Source organism: Miscanthus floridulus, chromosome 8, assembly GCF_019320115.1.
Source record: "Miscanthus floridulus cultivar M001 chromosome 8, ASM1932011v1, whole genome shotgun sequence".
NCBI classification, from domain to species: domain Eukaryota; kingdom Viridiplantae; phylum Streptophyta; class Magnoliopsida; order Poales; family Poaceae; genus Miscanthus; species Miscanthus floridulus.
Window position 1 is genome coordinate 51709034 of NC_089587.1, and position 16992 is coordinate 51726025.

Below are 16992 nucleotides of genomic sequence, written 5' to 3' on the forward strand. Positions count from 1 at the left end.
AATATTTAAGCCACGAAAAATACTCCGAGACCTCTGAAATTTGGAGAAAATTCTCAGAGACACTTTGGAACATGATGAACCCAAATAAAGTATTTGGAGCTCATAAAAAGATTGTTGGGAACTTGGAACATAAAGATTAAGGTGAAGGAGGTAGGAATTAAATTTCAGAAAGAAGCTGAAAAATTCCTAGAGATAGATATTCGTCTCCTAAACGTATAAAACACACACATTTTGCACATAGAAACACGAGGTGCGACCGGCATGAATGCAACAAACACATTTCTACCTTATGATAAATTTTAAATTAATGAAAATTTTTATTTTCCTATGTTTTCATGAGCACAAAATTCAAAATTAAATCATTTTAGCTCTATTTCCAGAAATTCAAATTTTAGGGTGTTACAGTTTAGCTTAGCAATTTGGACGGCTCCATGGAATATTCATCTCCAAATTACGTCCTGAAATCTTGTTTATGTAACGGCATATCATATACATACAATATTGAGTAAATTTTATATGATCTCTTCACGTCACTTTAAATATTCAAAAAGAACATGGTGGTATAGCTTGCAGCACAGACACAAAAACAGTAATTGGTTACAACTTCCAATTTATTCAATATTATCGGCTGTAGCATAGCGTAACTGAATAGATACAGGAGTATGCAAAATGCATATAAGCATATCTTCCTATACAATAATGAACTGAGTCTTGATTTACTTAGTAGTGGTTGTTCTCCCAGAACTGAGCTTGAAGCCAATCAATTGTTCCCTTTTGCACCTGGAAGGCCTTGGCCAAGACATCATCTGAGATCGGTGGCTTTGATCCAAAGACTGCGTTCGCAATAGTAATAACCCCAGGGTTCTGGCTGCTTAGTGCAGCGATTGCCACAGCCGGCTTGTCATGGACCGGGTTGAATTGGAAGTGTATGAGCCCTTGGGGGAAGACAAACACGTCACCCTTGTTGAGAACCTTGGCGAATAGCTTGTTACCGTTGTCTGTGTTGGAGGTGACAAATCCAACATAAAGTGTACCCTCGAGCACGGTGAGGATCTCTGTGGCACGTGGGTGGGTGTGTGGCGGATTTTCGCCTAATGGTGCGTAGTCAATGCGAGCCAACGAGATGCCCAGGGTGTTGAGTGCAGGCAACTGCATGACATTGATCAAAGTGACATTGGATCCAACCTTGCTTTTCATGGTGTCCCTAGGCTTGTCAAGGTTTGCTGCCTTGAAAAAGTCATCGGCGTTCACTGCCATGGGGTCCTTGCAAACAAATCCATTCACCTTCACTGTATGCATAGACGAGGACAAATAGTTAGATGGAGAACAGGTGATTAGGCCATACCTTGAAATGCTAGTTGTATGTAGATGCTTGTTTTAACAAATGATTCTTATTTGATTAGTGAATTAGTATAAGAAAACAGCATGACTTAAAGCGAGAGTATGCATACCCGGAGAGTGTATGTCGGCAACACAGAAGTCTTGGAGCGGGCTAGGGTCAGAGGCAGTGGCCTGAGAAATGACCAATGCTACAAAAGCAACGAGGAGAAAGTAGGTGGAGGCAGCCATTTGGTTTTGCACACGCTTTTGTGTTTGTGCTCTCTGAATTCAGCTATGGAGCTTCTTAGCTTGTGGTGTTTGTGTCTGTCTTGTTGATGCTTTTGGCATGGGGATGGTGAGGTTATATAGCCTGCCACAGAGCATGTGGCGACGTGTACGTATTAATGGCTTAATAAGTCTTAAGTCGAACCTTTCAGCAGAACTGAAGAAACAGTCTTGGCAGTTGTCTTATATCAACTTCGCACACCTACCTTGCTTTTAATAATTTTTTCACACGCACCATACGGCTAACAAAATCAACGTGCACGTTCTCTTTGCTTGCAGCACAGCATTACGGAAGTGTAGTCTTTGTTTTCTTTTTGTGTTTTTTGGTGTCTGGGTTCAAGCGTACCATCTTTGCTTGTGCTAACATAGGTATAGAAAGAGTCAACTCACAAAAAAATTTACAAATAGTCAACAATGCAAAAGTACATGACCGTCATACAAAATCTTTATTACCTTTTGCACTTCATATAATTATAACTATCCAACAATCTCCATATATTTCGTCATTCGTGACCGGCACTATGCCAGAAAAGCTTATCAGTGACACCTTGATTAGTGACTCAGAAACAAAACACGTCACTATAAGAATATTAGTGACGTGGGTAAATGAGAAGAGTCACTGATTAGTTGTTGCCCATACTCCAGGAACAAGACGCGTCACTAATAACAATATATCAGTGACTCTTGCAAAGAAAACGCGTCACTGATAAAACCTGTGACGCGTATTGCTTAGCCGCGTCACAGATATATGGCTGTATTGGTGACGCGTATTGCTCAGGCGTGTCACTGATAAGGCAAGTGACACGTTTTGCCTAGACGCGTCACTGATACAGGGACATATCAGTGACTCTTCTCAACAATCCGCGTCACTGGTACAGCCGGCTGGACAACAAGTCAGATGTATTTGGCATTTGGGCTGCATGGCAGGACCAAGTAATACGCGCAGGCCCAAGTTGGGTACAGACGGGTTGCTCAAAAAAAAAGTTGGGTATAGATGGACTCAACTCCGTTCTCCACAAGCCGCCGCCCCCGTCTCTCTCGTCGCATCCCTCTTCGTCTCCTCTCGTCGCTCCCCCACCGCAGCAATGTCACGAGCAGAGATCACGACTCCGCCTTCCCCCGGTGCTCCTCCGAGGTCCCAGCCCTTCCCTGCAGCCCGTCCGCGCCCCCCCCCCCCCCCCCCCCCCCCCCTCGCGCCACCCCCGCCGCCCGGTCTCATGCTGGCTGTCCGCTACCTCCACACCGATGCGGCTCCCCAGCGCGCGGACAGCAGGTTGCCGCCCCTCCGCGACTCCACGACGCCGCGGCTTCCCCGCATCTGCACCGGATCTCGTAGGGGCAGGAGGCGCTCCATCCAGTCCTCCACTACTCCAGGTGTGGCCTTCTCCATCCCCATTCGTCTCACATCCCCAAACCCTAGATGGCGCATCAGCGGTCTAACGGTTTTGTCCTACTCTTCCGGAGGGGCGCTGGCAAGGAAGCTGGATCTGAGACGACAAGGACGTGCATGAACTCGCACTACTCTCAGCCAAGTTCAGGACCTCAATTCAGTCAAGCATGTCGGCACCAATATTCCATCAGGCGAACATGTAAGTAGCTAATCAGCCTGTATCTTCTTTGTTCAGTTGCAACAGATTGTGTTTTGTTTAGGCCAGTTATCTTGGCTTTTTGAACTAATCAGTTCATTTTTTATGCAATATATAAAAAATTGTATGAAACCTGAACATATGCGCAGATGGCAATTTGATAGCTAAGTATTGAAACTAATCTTTACTTTGCGCTACATAAATATCTAATTCAGTTTTAAATTTTAATTGAGTTGGAATTTCTGTAGTGTGGCATTAGTTAATGGGATTGCTAGCTTAGTTCCTGATAGAGCGGTATCGAGTTGCCTGATCCATGAGCATTATTGGCATGATGCTGTTATGCAGCTCAGCCAAATTCATAAATCGTCCATATTTAGATAACAGGGAAGGTCCTCTGGAACACCATCTTTTGATTGTATATATATGAAATAGCAGGTCCTCTGCAACCATATGGGTTGCTTAAGTATTACTTATGGAATGATTGTTTTTTGCTGACAAGAGGTACTTGATTACTGCCTTGATGAACTGAGTTCTAGCATAACTGAGCATGAAGAAACCCGGATGTATGGTTGTATGTTGATGAATCGGCTGAGGGTTCTGCTTTACAGTTTTAGTTTGAGTTCTAGTCTAATAAACAAGCTTTAGAAATTAATGCTGGTATACTAAGTATATGCACACTGAACTGCCACACAACAGTCTTCAGCAAGAAGCACACTGTGATTAGATGCATCATCATACAAGAATATGTAATGCTGAAACTGATTAGTTTATTTTTACATAATCAACAGACCATATATTTATTCTTTTTTTTCAGTGCACCGAGGAAGCTCATCGTCCAGTAGAATGTGTGGAGTGGGATGTGAGTGCTCAAACTGAATTAGGCACCTGAAGTACTGATCTATAAAGGGACAGTTCTTGTGCGAGGTATAGTATTGAAGACATTGACCTGTGAGCACATGACTTGTAGTCAGACTATACTTAAATTTTGATGTTTGCAGGGCTGCAGGTAGCTATGTTGGCTTCTAGCTGGTAATAAACCACTCTAGCAAATGCAGGTAATTAACGAACATGCTTATCTTGTAAATATGTGTTAATGAAATTACAACTTTGAGTAGTATTGCACAAGTTACAACTTTCGAAATCCACACCATTCAGTACGCACATTGTGCTGCTCTGTTTACTAAAACCCACGTAGCAATGCTTCAGTGCCTCAAAGTAAACACCAAACAAGGTTTGTGAATTTAGTTTTCCATTTTAAGTCACACACTCTTTTGTCTGGTCAATTGCTGCTCTGTTTATTAAAACAATGGCTTGCATTTTCATGGATGCACCAGTGTTTGGATGCCTCAAAGTAAAGAATAAACCAGGTTTGAGAGTTTGGTTTCACAATTTTCGTCTAATTTTCTACACTGCAATGCAGGCCTTACTGTTTCAGCTCCAGTGTACAGTGCCTGCTAAGATATACAATCATTTCTTCCTGTATATATGGGCAACCATTTTCTTTTCTCCAATGATATTGGAACAAAAAAAGAGTCCGACAGCCATGACCATAACACAGTAGCAGGTTAACTCACTACTTGACAATTCTATATGAGATTATTCTACTTCCATATTTCATATAGAACACTGCATGCTCTGTTGTTTCTTTACCCTTTTCGACAGTGCCTATCCTTACTATGTACCATCTTCCAAAGAACTGTACTTATTCAATATTCATCTATATATGTAGTGTTAAGATCTTTTTGTTCTTTCATCGATGGAATCTGATACAGCTAGTTGCAGGTGCCCTTTTTTAAAATTAGGCTTTACGGGAGCATGGAGCCGTTTTACAGTTTTATTTTACTTATATTTAAACTTAGAATTTGCCATGGAGCAGTCAGCCTATAGTACCATTATTACTGTCAACAGTTATTTATGCTTATATGCTTAAACTTTGCTGATTATTAGTCTAGCTCTTGCAAATTAGAGTATTCTAGTCATGTGTAGGTACAAGGCCTCTGCCTCGTCAATGGTTTAGGTACAAGGCTCGTACCACTTGTTTGACCTGTGGATTTGTTTGCTCCATCATACCACTTTGAAACGACCCCAATTTTCCACGAAGGGGAAATCCATGGATTCGAAATATAATGTGATACTCCCAAGAGATCACCCCATCACATTATCATATAACAATTGATATTACAGTCATACATCGTGAGATTACAGGCTTACAAGATATTACATTACTTGGGAAAACACCTAATACATGGTTAGTCTAGCGGGGGCATATCTAAACGTCATCAGAGCTGGCGAAACATGTCCTTACATTTAAAGTAACCATCTAATAAATAAATCATCCACCTATGTCATTATGAAAACTATCTATATCATCCCTACATTTGTATCTAGCCATCTCCATATAGAGTATTTGGTAACTAAAATTTATAACAATCAGGCAAAGATAGAAGGTATATATATATATATATATATATATATATATATATATATATATATATATATATAATGTACTATGAGCAGAACATTTTCTATTAGTTATGTGCCCCTAACTTTATCCATGAATTTCTCTCAAGAAATTACTAGGCCGCACAAGAGCTCAGATTGGTGGAATTTGATTCCACCATGTTTGGATCATATTTTGTCTAAAGAGGTACTCCATATTCTCAAAAGAAATAACCGAATAAGTGAGAAAAGAGAGGATGTGAAATTTAGTTTTAGGGCTTTTTTGGTACATATGTAAGGGCATAGTATTTGAGCTGTAGCTTTTGAACATGTCAGCTTTTCTGTTCCGGTGGTATATCTCCCCTGCTGCTGCTGCACGCTGCACGCCATCCAGGCATAGATTGGGCTTGGGCATGATAGATTTTTTTCTCACCCATTGTAGTATTTCTAAGGTTGAGTGTGAGCATGCCAAACGTTTCAAGTTTTTCCATGTGTTGTATGACCAGAGATCCTACATAACTGATAAACATGAATAAAAGATATGCTCTTTCAACTCAACCATTGCGTTGCTCTGTTAACTTCATGTTGAATTTGGTTTGGTTCACTGACTGTATTTTGATTATTGTCTGAGTGACCACCTGACATCAGTTTTTTGCCGAATTTTGTTCCACGCTATTAATCTCCAGTTAACAGCTAAACTGGTTGGCTTCAGCGTAGACAAACCAATTACCTTTAACACATAGTAGTTCGGGGACAATTGGTAGTGGCGGAGTTAAAGTAGATTGTTTGTAGGTGGGTTTAACTGTTCTGGCAAACAAAATAACTGTGTTGGCCGGCTGCTTTTATCTGGTTACTGATACTATTACTTTGGTCCTTTGCAGAACCTACTAGGTCTTGTTTATACAGTTCTGTTCTGATAGCTGCTATTGTGCCTTTGTTTATTGCCAGTTGCTATTTTTGCAGAACCGCTTTTGAACATGTTAGCTTTTGAACATGTCAACTTTTGAACATGTTTAGAGTGCTTCTAGAATAAAACTGAACATAAACATCAATTTTGTGCTTGGTTTACCTTGCATGAGTTGAGGTACAGAGTACAGACGTTAAACTTCAATTTTCATGCTCTGCATCATGTTTATTCTAGCTGACCCAGATAAAATGCAATTAAGCTGGTTGAAGTAGCTGACCCAGATACATATGCTTGCAGTTCATCGGCTGTTCTGTACTCATTTTCTCTAGGCATATCCCTTTTGGTTTATGTACTCATGTTGTCTACATGTTCTTTCTTATTTTTTAGATCACTGGTTGTGGAAGCTAAGGCTAAGGACATTCATGTGGGCTTTCTAGATCCACAAGTGATGTCACTGGACAACATAACATTTGATAGAGACAAAGTTCTGCAGTATGTACAAAAGGCCTTCACCAAGTATACCAAGAATGACTACATAATGTTTGCCTACAACTCTGGCGGCTTAGCTGGTGATCATTGGATTGTCGTGGTAATAATTCAAAAGTGGAATAAGGTCATATACCTTGATTCCAACAGATCTAAAAACCATGATTTCAGTGTGCTAAAACTGTTGATTGACGAGTGAGTTGTTTGCTTACCTACTACTGACTTGTTTCATAAGTGCCAATATCATTGAACCAACATAATGAGCCATATATATGTGTGTGTTGTACTCTTACATGTAGGGCTTTTGCAAGACACACAAACAAGCTGAAAGACAGACCACAGCCATTGAAACACGCTTTTAAATATGCGGTAAGTGCTTCCAAAAATAAAAGTCAATATTGTGCCTCTAGTATATTAAGTACTGTGTTCAACTTCCATTTTCAAATTATTGTGTTCTATATATATTTGTTGCAGTGCCTTCAACAATCTTCTGCTAAGTCATCTAGCTGGTATGCTGCACACCACTTGTTTTTAGCTATGAGAAAGACAAACTTGGAATACTCTGAGGTATTCATATCTAAACTTTGGATGTGCAAATATAATGGCCCATGGTTGTTTGAGTGTGTGTGACTGTGTCATGTCCTGTATAGTTTTTAGCCCATGGTACTTGTTCTGCTACCTGTCTTTTTCTATCTCAAGAGAAGAGAAAAGGTGGAGGCTTTATTTGTATTGCTACCTGTCTTTTCGTTTTGGGGAGTGATCTGATGAGGGTGGAGGAGCAGGTGCCAGCTCTGTGCTTTTGCAGCTGAACCTCCTTTTGCTCCAGGTAGTTTAGTGATTGGATTAGGAGCATGCAGCTAGCTAACAGATTATTTTCTCTGATTGTTTATTTGTTTCCTAGCACTCGGATATAGTGTGGCCATTGTCGTAGTGGCTAGTTTGTGTTTCAATTTGAGTATCATTATTCGGTAATAGTGGCACTAGCCGATTGCTCATAGTCTTGATGAAAAAGTTTGTGTGGCCTCAGCATTCTGTCTTCAAATCAGTCTCAAGGAAACAGTCCTACGTGTCCAGAAAAAAGTCTCAAGTAACAGTTGTATTTCAAACCTTAATGCGATTTCACTACATTTGTAGGCTATTCCCTTGATGTAGAAGAAAACTCTGCAGTTTCTTTTTAGTGGAAACATGCACAGTACTACTTTAGTCATAAGCTCGAATGCTCGATGCTTTACGCTGCCTATATATTTTACTCAGTGATAGACATAGGCACAGCACCATCTGCTTGCTAATGAATTTCCACATCTGCGGATGTTCCTATGTCCCTTGATTGTTTGCATCAAGCTTAGCAACTGTGATTTTTTACATTGATTGTCTATATTGTCATGTACATTGTACTGTACCATGTTTTCTTTTTTACCAAAGTTCTATCTTGACATAGGAATTTGAAGTGTTGACGACGCCCATCGATATGCTCATGATTAGAGAAAAGCTAGCCAGGTTCTTAGTGGAACAAGTCATCGAGAAGAAAGGAGAGTTCCATCATGACCAGTGATGTGTGTTTGCCATTATCAGTGTGAGTCCAGTGATGTAGTGTGTGACTAAATAAATTAAGCCCAATGTTTAGATGGATTTCGAACAAGTTGTGATGGATTTTGAACAAGTTGTGAACATTTGATATAAATGTGAATCTGTTGAACTTGATGTCTATCTCATGTGAACATGTTACATATATATATATATATATATATATATATATATATATATATATATATATATATATATATATATATATATATATGTTTCTTCTATGAACGATGTGGGGTTCTGATGAGCAATGTGTACATTTGTTATATGCTATCAGTGACACATTAGACAGACATGAGTCACTGATATCAAATTATCAGTGACGCAAATCAGTGACGCATATTCTTAGTATGTGTCACTCATATATCCTTATTCGTGACGTGTGTTACCACAACGTGTCGCTGATATAGACTTATTAGTGACGCGGGTTCCCACAGCGTGTCGCTGATATGGATTTATCAGTGACGCGTGTTCCCGTTTTCAGTGACGCGTATTCTGAATAAGCGTCACTCTATTTCCTTATCAGTGACGCGTCTTACAGTTATCGGTGACACATGTTCGCGTTATCAGTGACTCGTGTTCTAAATATGCGTCACGGATAGTTTTCTATCAGTGACGCATTTTTACGCGTCACTAATGTGCCCTTATCACAGACGCAAGAATAGTGACGTGTGTTCTACGCGTCACTGATGACCCTCTACACGCGTCACTGATAAGGTTTTCTGGCATAGTGCGGTTGACGAGTCATATATAGCAGACGACTAACGTTTCCAATGTTTATTTGGTCACCATTTTTTTTGCTTGTGAGAACTGTGGAATTATATATCTGAAACCAACATCTGTCGTACACGCTTTACTAGATCAAGCACTTGACTGCTTCTTTGTAGCTTTACACTAATACGTGAGGTACAGAAAGAGTCATCGATGCTTGTGCTAACATGCGTATAGAAAGAGTCAACTCGCTAATAAAAGATAGAAAGAGTCAATAGTGGGGAAGCCTCTCTATAACACATGTACAACATCTTTATTTACTTTACACCATGATCACAACTATTAAATAATCTCCATGTCGTCATTCGTAACCACTAGTTGAGTCATACTTCCTCTGCCCAAAAATAACCGTCGTTCTCGCTTCCTGAGAAATAACTTTGACAACTAATTTTATATAAAAAGATATTAATATTTATGATACACAATTAATACCATTAGATAGATCTTTAAATCTATTTTCATAATAAATTTGTTTGGAAATACAAATGTTGCTCGTATTTTCTACAAATCTAGTCAAACTTATGGCACGGAAACCCAAAACGACAATTAATTTGGGACGGAGGTAGTATATAGCAGAAAGAGTCAACTCCTCATGTTTCCAATGTTTACTTGGTCACCATTTTTTCGGGAGTTAACATAAATGAATGAATCGAGTGGAATGCTTCCGTACCAAGGCTGGGACAAACTTGGTAAACGCCTAAAGGGTAGCTACCGCACACGCTTTACTTTTGAGTTAATCTGGTGAAGCTTCTATATCTATCGGTACAAGACCAAACCGTCATCTGTCCATCGTACTTCACCAGTGAGGTCATCCCATAAGCTAGCCTGCAGCCTGCTATTGCCACAACATTAGCAAAATGTTATTTTTCTATTCTCCAGATCCCAGACTTTTTTATATGACATTGGCCCTTCATTAACGTCTTGCTGCATGGGATAGTGACTTTTTTTTTTTTTTTGCATCTGATATGATATATTGGCCCTTCATTAACGTTTGAATTTCTAAAAGTTTAAAATTTGAATTTTTTAAACGACCTCAGATGGACAAATAGCAAAAATGAAAGTTGTAGATCTCAAAAAAAGCACCGTGACCGTGATCCTGCTTCATCAACCATGTTGAAACAAAAATTTAGGTGCATGGCTAAAGAATCACTGCCGGTCTGTGTTATCATTGGGCAATATATGAAAGCTATCCTATCACAACCGGTTGAAGCTACGAACCTTATCCCTACCGATTGCAAAGCAGTCGGCAGTGATCGGCCAACAGTGATTGTATACTCTGTGATAGTGGCTTATATATGCTAATATGTCAAGTGTACGCTGTAATATTTGGGATGGTTAGTCATGCATTTAAAGATCACCTCAGCGAAGGCCATGGAGCAATAATGGAGATCATACCTGGAAGACATGCAAAAAGTCCAAAGTAGAAGAAGGGCAGACAAGAAGACATAAACAAACGGAACTAGACGAGTGCTGCACAGGAGCACCGGATAACTCCTGTGATGCCTCTTTTTACAAGCAACGGAGAAATGAAAAGGGCGGTACACAGAAGTAGGCAAGACAAACACCAACAAAACATTGGTGGTTGCGACCAGGGAGGACTGGAGAAAAGGCTAGGACGATGAAGAAGTCTTTGCAAAAGCTTTTATAGGCACCGGAATAATCTGGCGATGGATAGAGAGGGCGGCGCCAAAGAAAGTTTTAGGTGCACCGGATTTATTCGGTGGTCACCGGAGAAAGGTCCAATGGTCGGCAACGACTAGCTCACATGGCAGTCACTAGAATTCTCCTGGTGGGGTTAGGCTAGTTAGAAAACCGCTTTATCTCTTGCATTAGGCTTAGTAAAAGAGGTTTGCATACCTCTGAAGCTTAGTGCTCGTGCGTGCACCATTATTGTACCCTAGTGGCTTCTAACCTTGCGATATCACAAGAACCACGTTTATGGTGTGGCCACCTCTGGTGTACCGAAGGAATGAGGCCCATGGTGTTTGAGCCGGAAGCTCGATATTGAAGATGGTAGGGAGCAGTCCACGATTGGCCATTTCGAAGACACACTTGCGTGTGGGGATGGCCCGGGGACTATCCACGGAGTTATCCAACCAAGATCTTGGCCCGTGCGAGGGGCTCCAACGAGTACACTAGGGGAAGCACGAGCTTCTTGATACCTCGAGAATAAACCACTACTTAGAGGAGGTCATAAGATAGACCCATGCTCCCCATAAGTCAGGAACCGTGGCGCTGTGGCCGATCCTGTGAGACCTGAGCGACAAATTACCCACGCCACTAATCTTACATTAGTGGCATGTGTTTAGTTTCATGTCACTAATTGAGGCGTCTCCTTTGGCTGTTTTGACATAGTGCCTCAAAAACTACTGTATATTTGGACGGTTAGACTTCTCGTGTGTGTGGACTTTTGTCTTGCAAAATTTGTATTAAATTAAGCTTAAGTAGTAATACAACGTTGGAATTGGATGTGACCACGTATGATATTTCACTTCTGTTACTATATGCATGTAGTGGAACACATAGGTCGTGTGGCTCCATGGCCTACTTGGTCGATTAAGTTAACCTTCGCTGATGTACCAGTTGATAGTATAGTTTATGTAGCACCCGGTTTTAAGAACAAAACCAAATACATACCATATGTGAGCCTAGGAAGTCAAATCTCACATATAGCTATAAATAATGGTAATATCAATAGACAATGCTTAAATACATTGCATATTAGTATAAAGAATGTAACCTCAGAGTATAGACAACGGAAAGACCTAAATCCATAAGGACAACTGACTGGTTGATCACAAGCCTGATTCCTCCAAACCCTAGCAATCTGGTACCCATCTGGGATTTTTCCATATATGTGTAAAATAAAGCAAGCGTAAGTACAAGTCGTACTCAACAAATATGACATGGGGTTCATGAGGCTCAAAAGGTTGACACTGGTTCAACTGCGATTAGCTTTTAATGAGTCATCTTTTAGCAATTGGTTGGCATCAAATTTATCGACAAGCCCACGTAAACACATGATCAGGTAAACATGAATAATGAATAGCATAAACAATTAACCATTAGTGAGCATCTTCATCATCCATATCACTAGTGTTCATCATCTATTCCATAAATGTTCCAAGGCCGCTCGTGACCGTGAGCATGGCTGATATACCGGTTTTACACTCTGCAGAGGTTGTACACTTTCACTGTGAGTCGTGATTTAACCTTTCGCCTGAGGCGGCCAACCTCTTGACCCACTACCAAGGAAGGTCGACAGGGTTCACTATGAAGCCTTTCAAAGTTTTGTCTAACAAATTAGGGCCATTAGATTCACTCGGCGAACAGATATAGGAACCCCCTGTCGAATGACACAATTCCATCATGGCTATACACATAAGAGTAGAGGCTGTCCTATACCCGATTCGGCAAGCCATTCTTACGCCAATAAAGGTAACCACTAACAAGCTAGAAAAGGTCCTCATACTGAGCCAAAGCCAGAGCCATATAGCCCTCACAGCTGTACTGTAAGTCCCGGATAAACCACTTACAGATAAGTCCTTAGGGAGAGGAATCTAGAGCACCATAAAATAGCCCAATGCCCTAGCCTCCTTGTTCTATGTTGCTAAAAAGCATCTTTTAGTGTTTCTTGCATATTACATTAGTCAAGTTACAAGATCATGGTTGAAGTTGAGCACTAGCATCATACTACCCAGTGCAATACCCCATAGGTAACAAGGCACAAGGTAACAAAGTACTAGGAAATCCTTAGTGGCAGTCAAGGTAGACACAAGCAGTATGAATTAAGTGATTAAAGGTGTATATGACAACAAGGAAGATCCCATGCTATACTTGCCTTAAACACCGATCCTTCGGTAAGCTTTAATCTTCAACGTTCTTCTTCTTCTTGATTACCACGTATATCTCACCGACTGGACGTAATCATAAATCACCACACAAGCATCCATACAATCATACACGAAGCAAACAATAGATCTAAATTAGAACAGTACACCAAACATAAAATCAAGATGAAAAGTTTGTAAAACGAATCTACGTCTCGCTACGTACACACAGACGCGAAAACACGCTAATCGGAGCTACGGTTGAAAAGATACAACTACCGAAGATTTACTTTACACATGAAAAAGGAAACTATAGGCTTCATTTATTTAACTATATAAAAGCTTATATAAATTGGATTAAATCAAATTTGGAATTGAGTTATAAAACTAAAGTAAAAGAAATCATATTTTATTTACAAAACCCAGTTGCACAATTATTAATCAAGATATGATTTAAACCATGAAATTTTAGAAATAGTAATATGGTAACCACTGTTGCTAACACGTAGATGTCGTCGCTATGAATCTAACGCAACTTGAATGGGTCAAAACAGATCTAAAACGCAAAAGATATGATTTACACAAGATTTTCTTTGATAAAATAATAGATTAAATCTAATCACGTATTTTAAAAGTTGAAAACACATCTAACAGTAGTATAAACATGTAGGTTATGAAATTACGAACCTAGCGCAAGTTGAACGGATCAAATCGGAGTTAGAACGAAGAAACGGTAAGGATTCATTATTGATTGTAAGTGGTGTATTTCTATAGTATTGTTGGATTTGTTTTTCTATAAGAAAACGGCCATAAAACATATACGTGATGTCATCAAGCTAATTGGAACAGCTAACTGGAGCAGGGAGCACTCACGGCGCACGGCAACAACTGATTCTCGTATAGGAGCTCAACAAAGCTAGCAGGGTGCAGGTCAAGGAGGGAAAACTAACCGGAGGCGTTCGGAGGTCCTCACCGATGCCAGATGAGGAACAGCGATGTCGGCGTTGAAGCAGACAGCGGCGAGATCGGGTTTCACAAGCGGCTCCTCCAACTGATCGGAGATGCTGCATCAATTGATTGGGTTAACAAGGAAACAGAGACTTCAAAGAGGAGCAGGTACGTACTGCGATCATATCAGACTGTTCCATGAGCGGTGACATACGTGATCTGCATTGCTGCCTGGTTCGTTACGGCCGGTTGATGATTATTGTTCATGGATCTCAGTATTTTCTGGCGTTGACGGATGAGACCATGATGGCCGCACGGAGAGTAGGGTTCCGGTGGACTGCAGTGCTTGGCCAGTGGATACGTACGCCGATAGCGTACGTGGCTTTCTAGTCATGCTTGACGGCTTGCATGCTTTTGCTCGGCACAGGCAACAGTAGATGGTAGATCGGCAGGCCAGGCATAGCAACGTACCGAAACGATGCATGGTTTGCATGCACTGCCGGAGATGAAGTTGATGGCAAAGATGGATCTCCCCATGATGACGTAGGCACGGCCGGCGGCGGTCGATGGCAACAGCGCGCAGGGGTGGTCTCGACTTGTTGCACGAAGGAGATGATGGCTGGGCTGGGCAGCGCGGTGGCGACGGTGACGGCGACGGTGAGGGAAGAAGGGAAAAATAAAATTTACTACACGAGGGATTTTCTAAACTAGGGGCTCCCTATATGGTAGTTTTGGTGTGCTTTGCCTAAGGGGTTGGTAGATATATAGGGGGAAAAACTCCCCATATCCCCGTCAACTAGCGATATGGTACTAATTGACATTGCACCATCCGCCTGCACTAATGGGCCTAAATAAACATTAAAGCCCCTGCATGGGCCTTTGAGATTTACAAGGATTATTGCACCTAGGCTTTGAGCGTTGGAAAAAATGAGAGATTTATTATATTCGGAATTAATTAATTTCATGGATAAAATAATTGTAGAAAAGTCCAGAATTAATATTTAAGCCACGAAAAATACTCCGAGACCTCTGAAATTTGGAGAAAATTCTCAGAGACACTTTGGAACATGATGAACCCAAATAAAGTATTTGGAGCTCATAAAAAGATTGTTGGGAACTTGGAACATAAAGATTAAGGTGAAGGAGGTAGGAATTAAATTTCAGAAAGAAGCTGAAAAATTCCTAGAGATAGATATTCGTCTCCTAAACGTATAAAACACACACATTTTGCACATAGAAACACGAGGTGCGACCGGCATGAATGCAACAAACACATTTCTACCTTATGATAAATTTTAAATTAATGAAAATTTTTATTTTCCTATGTTTTCATGAGCACAAAATTCAAAATTAAATCATTTTAGCTCTATTTCCAGAAATTCAAATTTTAGGGTGTTACAGTTTAGCTTAGCAATTTGGACGGCTCCATGGAATATTCATCTCCAAATTACGTCCTGAAATCTTGTTTATGTAACGGCATATCATATACATACAATATTGAGTAAATTTTATATGATCTCTTCACGTCACTTTAAATATTCAAAAAGAACATGGTGGTATAGCTTGCAGCACAGACACAAAAACAGTAATTGGTTACAACTTCCAATTTATTCAATATTATCGGCTGTAGCATAGCGTAACTGAATAGATACAGGAGTATGCAAAATGCATATAAGCATATCTTCCTATACAATAATGAACTGAGTCTTGATTTACTTAGTAGTGGTTGTTCTCCCAGAACTGAGCTTGAAGCCAATCAATTGTTCCCTTTTGCACCTGGAAGGCCTTGGCCAAGACATCATCTGAGATCGGTGGCTTTGATCCAAAGACTGCGTTCGCAATAGTAATAACCCCAGGGTTCTGGCTGCTTAGTGCAGCGATTGCCACAGCCGGCTTGTCATGGACCGGGTTGAATTGGAAGTGTATGAGCCCTTGGGGGAAGACAAACACGTCACCCTTGTTGAGAACCTTGGCGAATAGCTTGTTACCGTTGTCTGTGTTGGAGGTGACAAATCCAACATAAAGTGTACCCTCGAGCACGGTGAGGATCTCTGTGGCACGTGGGTGGGTGTGTGGCGGATTTTCGCCTAATGGTGCGTAGTCAATGCGAGCCAACGAGATGCCCAGGGTGTTGAGTGCAGGCAACTGCATGACATTGATCAAAGTGACATTGGATCCAACCTTGCTTTTCATGGTGTCCCTAGGCTTGTCAAGGTTTGCTGCCTTGAAAAAGTCATCGGCGTTCACTGCCATGGGGTCCTTGCAAACAAATCCATTCACCTTCACTGTATGCATAGACGAGGACAAATAGTTAGATGGAGAACAGGTGATTAGGCCATACCTTGAAATGCTAGTTGTATGTAGATGCTTGTTTTAACAAATGATTCTTATTTGATTAGTGAATTAGTATAAGAAAACAGCATGACTTAAAGCGAGAGTATGCATACCCGGAGAGTGTATGTCGGCAACACAGAAGTCTTGGAGCGGGCTAGGGTCAGAGGCAGTGGCCTGAGAAATGACCAATGCTACAAAAGCAACGAGGAGAAAGTAGGTGGAGGCAGCCATTTGGTTTTGCACACGCTTTTGTGTTTGTGCTCTCTGAATTCAGCTATGGAGCTTCTTAGCTTGTGGTGTTTGTGTCTGTCTTGTTGATGCTTTTGGCATGGGGATGGTGAGGTTATATAGCCTGCCACAGAGCATGTGGCGACGTGTACGTATTAATGGCTTAATAAGTCTTAAGTCGAACCTTTCAGCAGAACTGAAGAAACAGTCTTGGCAGTTGTCTTATATCAACTTCGCACACCTACCTTGCTTTTAATAATTTTTTCACACGCAC

The 16992-nt window shown here is 40.8% G+C and overlaps 3 protein-coding genes across 3 annotated transcripts; 1 reads left to right on the plus strand and 2 right to left on the minus strand.

Annotated features, from left to right (window-relative positions):
• Window positions 1-593: 593 nt before the first annotated feature.
• Window positions 594-1637, minus strand: LOC136472007 (germin-like protein 12-2). The gene is made up of 2 exons (XM_066469753.1): window positions 1452-1637; window positions 594-1289 (listed from the first exon to the last, which is right to left on the minus strand). Exons 1-2 carry the CDS (start codon window positions 1567-1569, stop codon window positions 721-723), a joined length of 687 nt encoding a protein of 228 aa, XP_066325850.1. The 5' UTR covers window positions 1570-1637; the 3' UTR covers window positions 594-720.
• A 988-nt stretch (window positions 1638-2625) lies between these two features.
• Window positions 2626-8730, plus strand: LOC136472008 (uncharacterized). Its single transcript, XM_066469754.1, has 9 exons — window positions 2626-2981; window positions 3070-3194; window positions 4006-4115; window positions 4190-4246; window positions 4612-4755; window positions 6925-7218; window positions 7323-7392; window positions 7498-7590; window positions 8462-8730. The coding sequence occupies exons 6-9, from the start codon at window positions 6986-6988 to the stop codon at window positions 8573-8575; spliced, it is 510 nt and encodes a 169-aa protein (XP_066325851.1). The 5' UTR covers window positions 2626-2981; window positions 3070-3194; window positions 4006-4115; window positions 4190-4246; window positions 4612-4755; window positions 6925-6985; the 3' UTR covers window positions 8576-8730.
• A 7015-nt stretch (window positions 8731-15745) lies between these two features.
• LOC136472009 (germin-like protein 12-2) lies at window positions 15746-16789 on the minus strand. Its single transcript, XM_066469755.1, has 2 exons — window positions 16604-16789; window positions 15746-16441 (listed from the first exon to the last, which is right to left on the minus strand). The coding sequence occupies exons 1-2, from the start codon at window positions 16719-16721 to the stop codon at window positions 15873-15875; spliced, it is 687 nt and encodes a 228-aa protein (XP_066325852.1). The 5' UTR covers window positions 16722-16789; the 3' UTR covers window positions 15746-15872.
• Window positions 16790-16992: the final 203 nt, after the last annotated feature.

Bases quoted from the DNA above. Each gene is read 5' to 3' on its own strand.
- LOC136472007 (XM_066469753.1), bottom strand. From the start codon at position 1,569: ATGGCTGCCTCCACCTACTTTCTCCTCGTTGCTTTTGTAGCATTGGTC. The intron at 1,290-1,451 runs GTATGCATACTC...CTATGCATACAG, and splicing joins TGCCGACATACACTCTCCGG to TGAAGGTGAATGGATTTGTT.
- LOC136472008 (XM_066469754.1), top strand. From the start codon at position 6,986: ATGTCACTGGACAACATAACATTTGATAGAGACAAAGTTCTGCAGTAT. The intron at 7,219-7,322 runs GTGAGTTGTTTG...TCTTACATGTAG, and splicing joins CTAAAACTGTTGATTGACGA to GGCTTTTGCAAGACACACAA. The intron at 7,393-7,497 runs GTAAGTGCTTCC...TATTTGTTGCAG, and splicing joins AACACGCTTTTAAATATGCG to TGCCTTCAACAATCTTCTGC.
- LOC136472009 (XM_066469755.1), bottom strand. From the start codon at position 16,721: ATGGCTGCCTCCACCTACTTTCTCCTCGTTGCTTTTGTAGCATTGGTC. The intron at 16,442-16,603 runs GTATGCATACTC...CTATGCATACAG, and splicing joins TGCCGACATACACTCTCCGG to TGAAGGTGAATGGATTTGTT.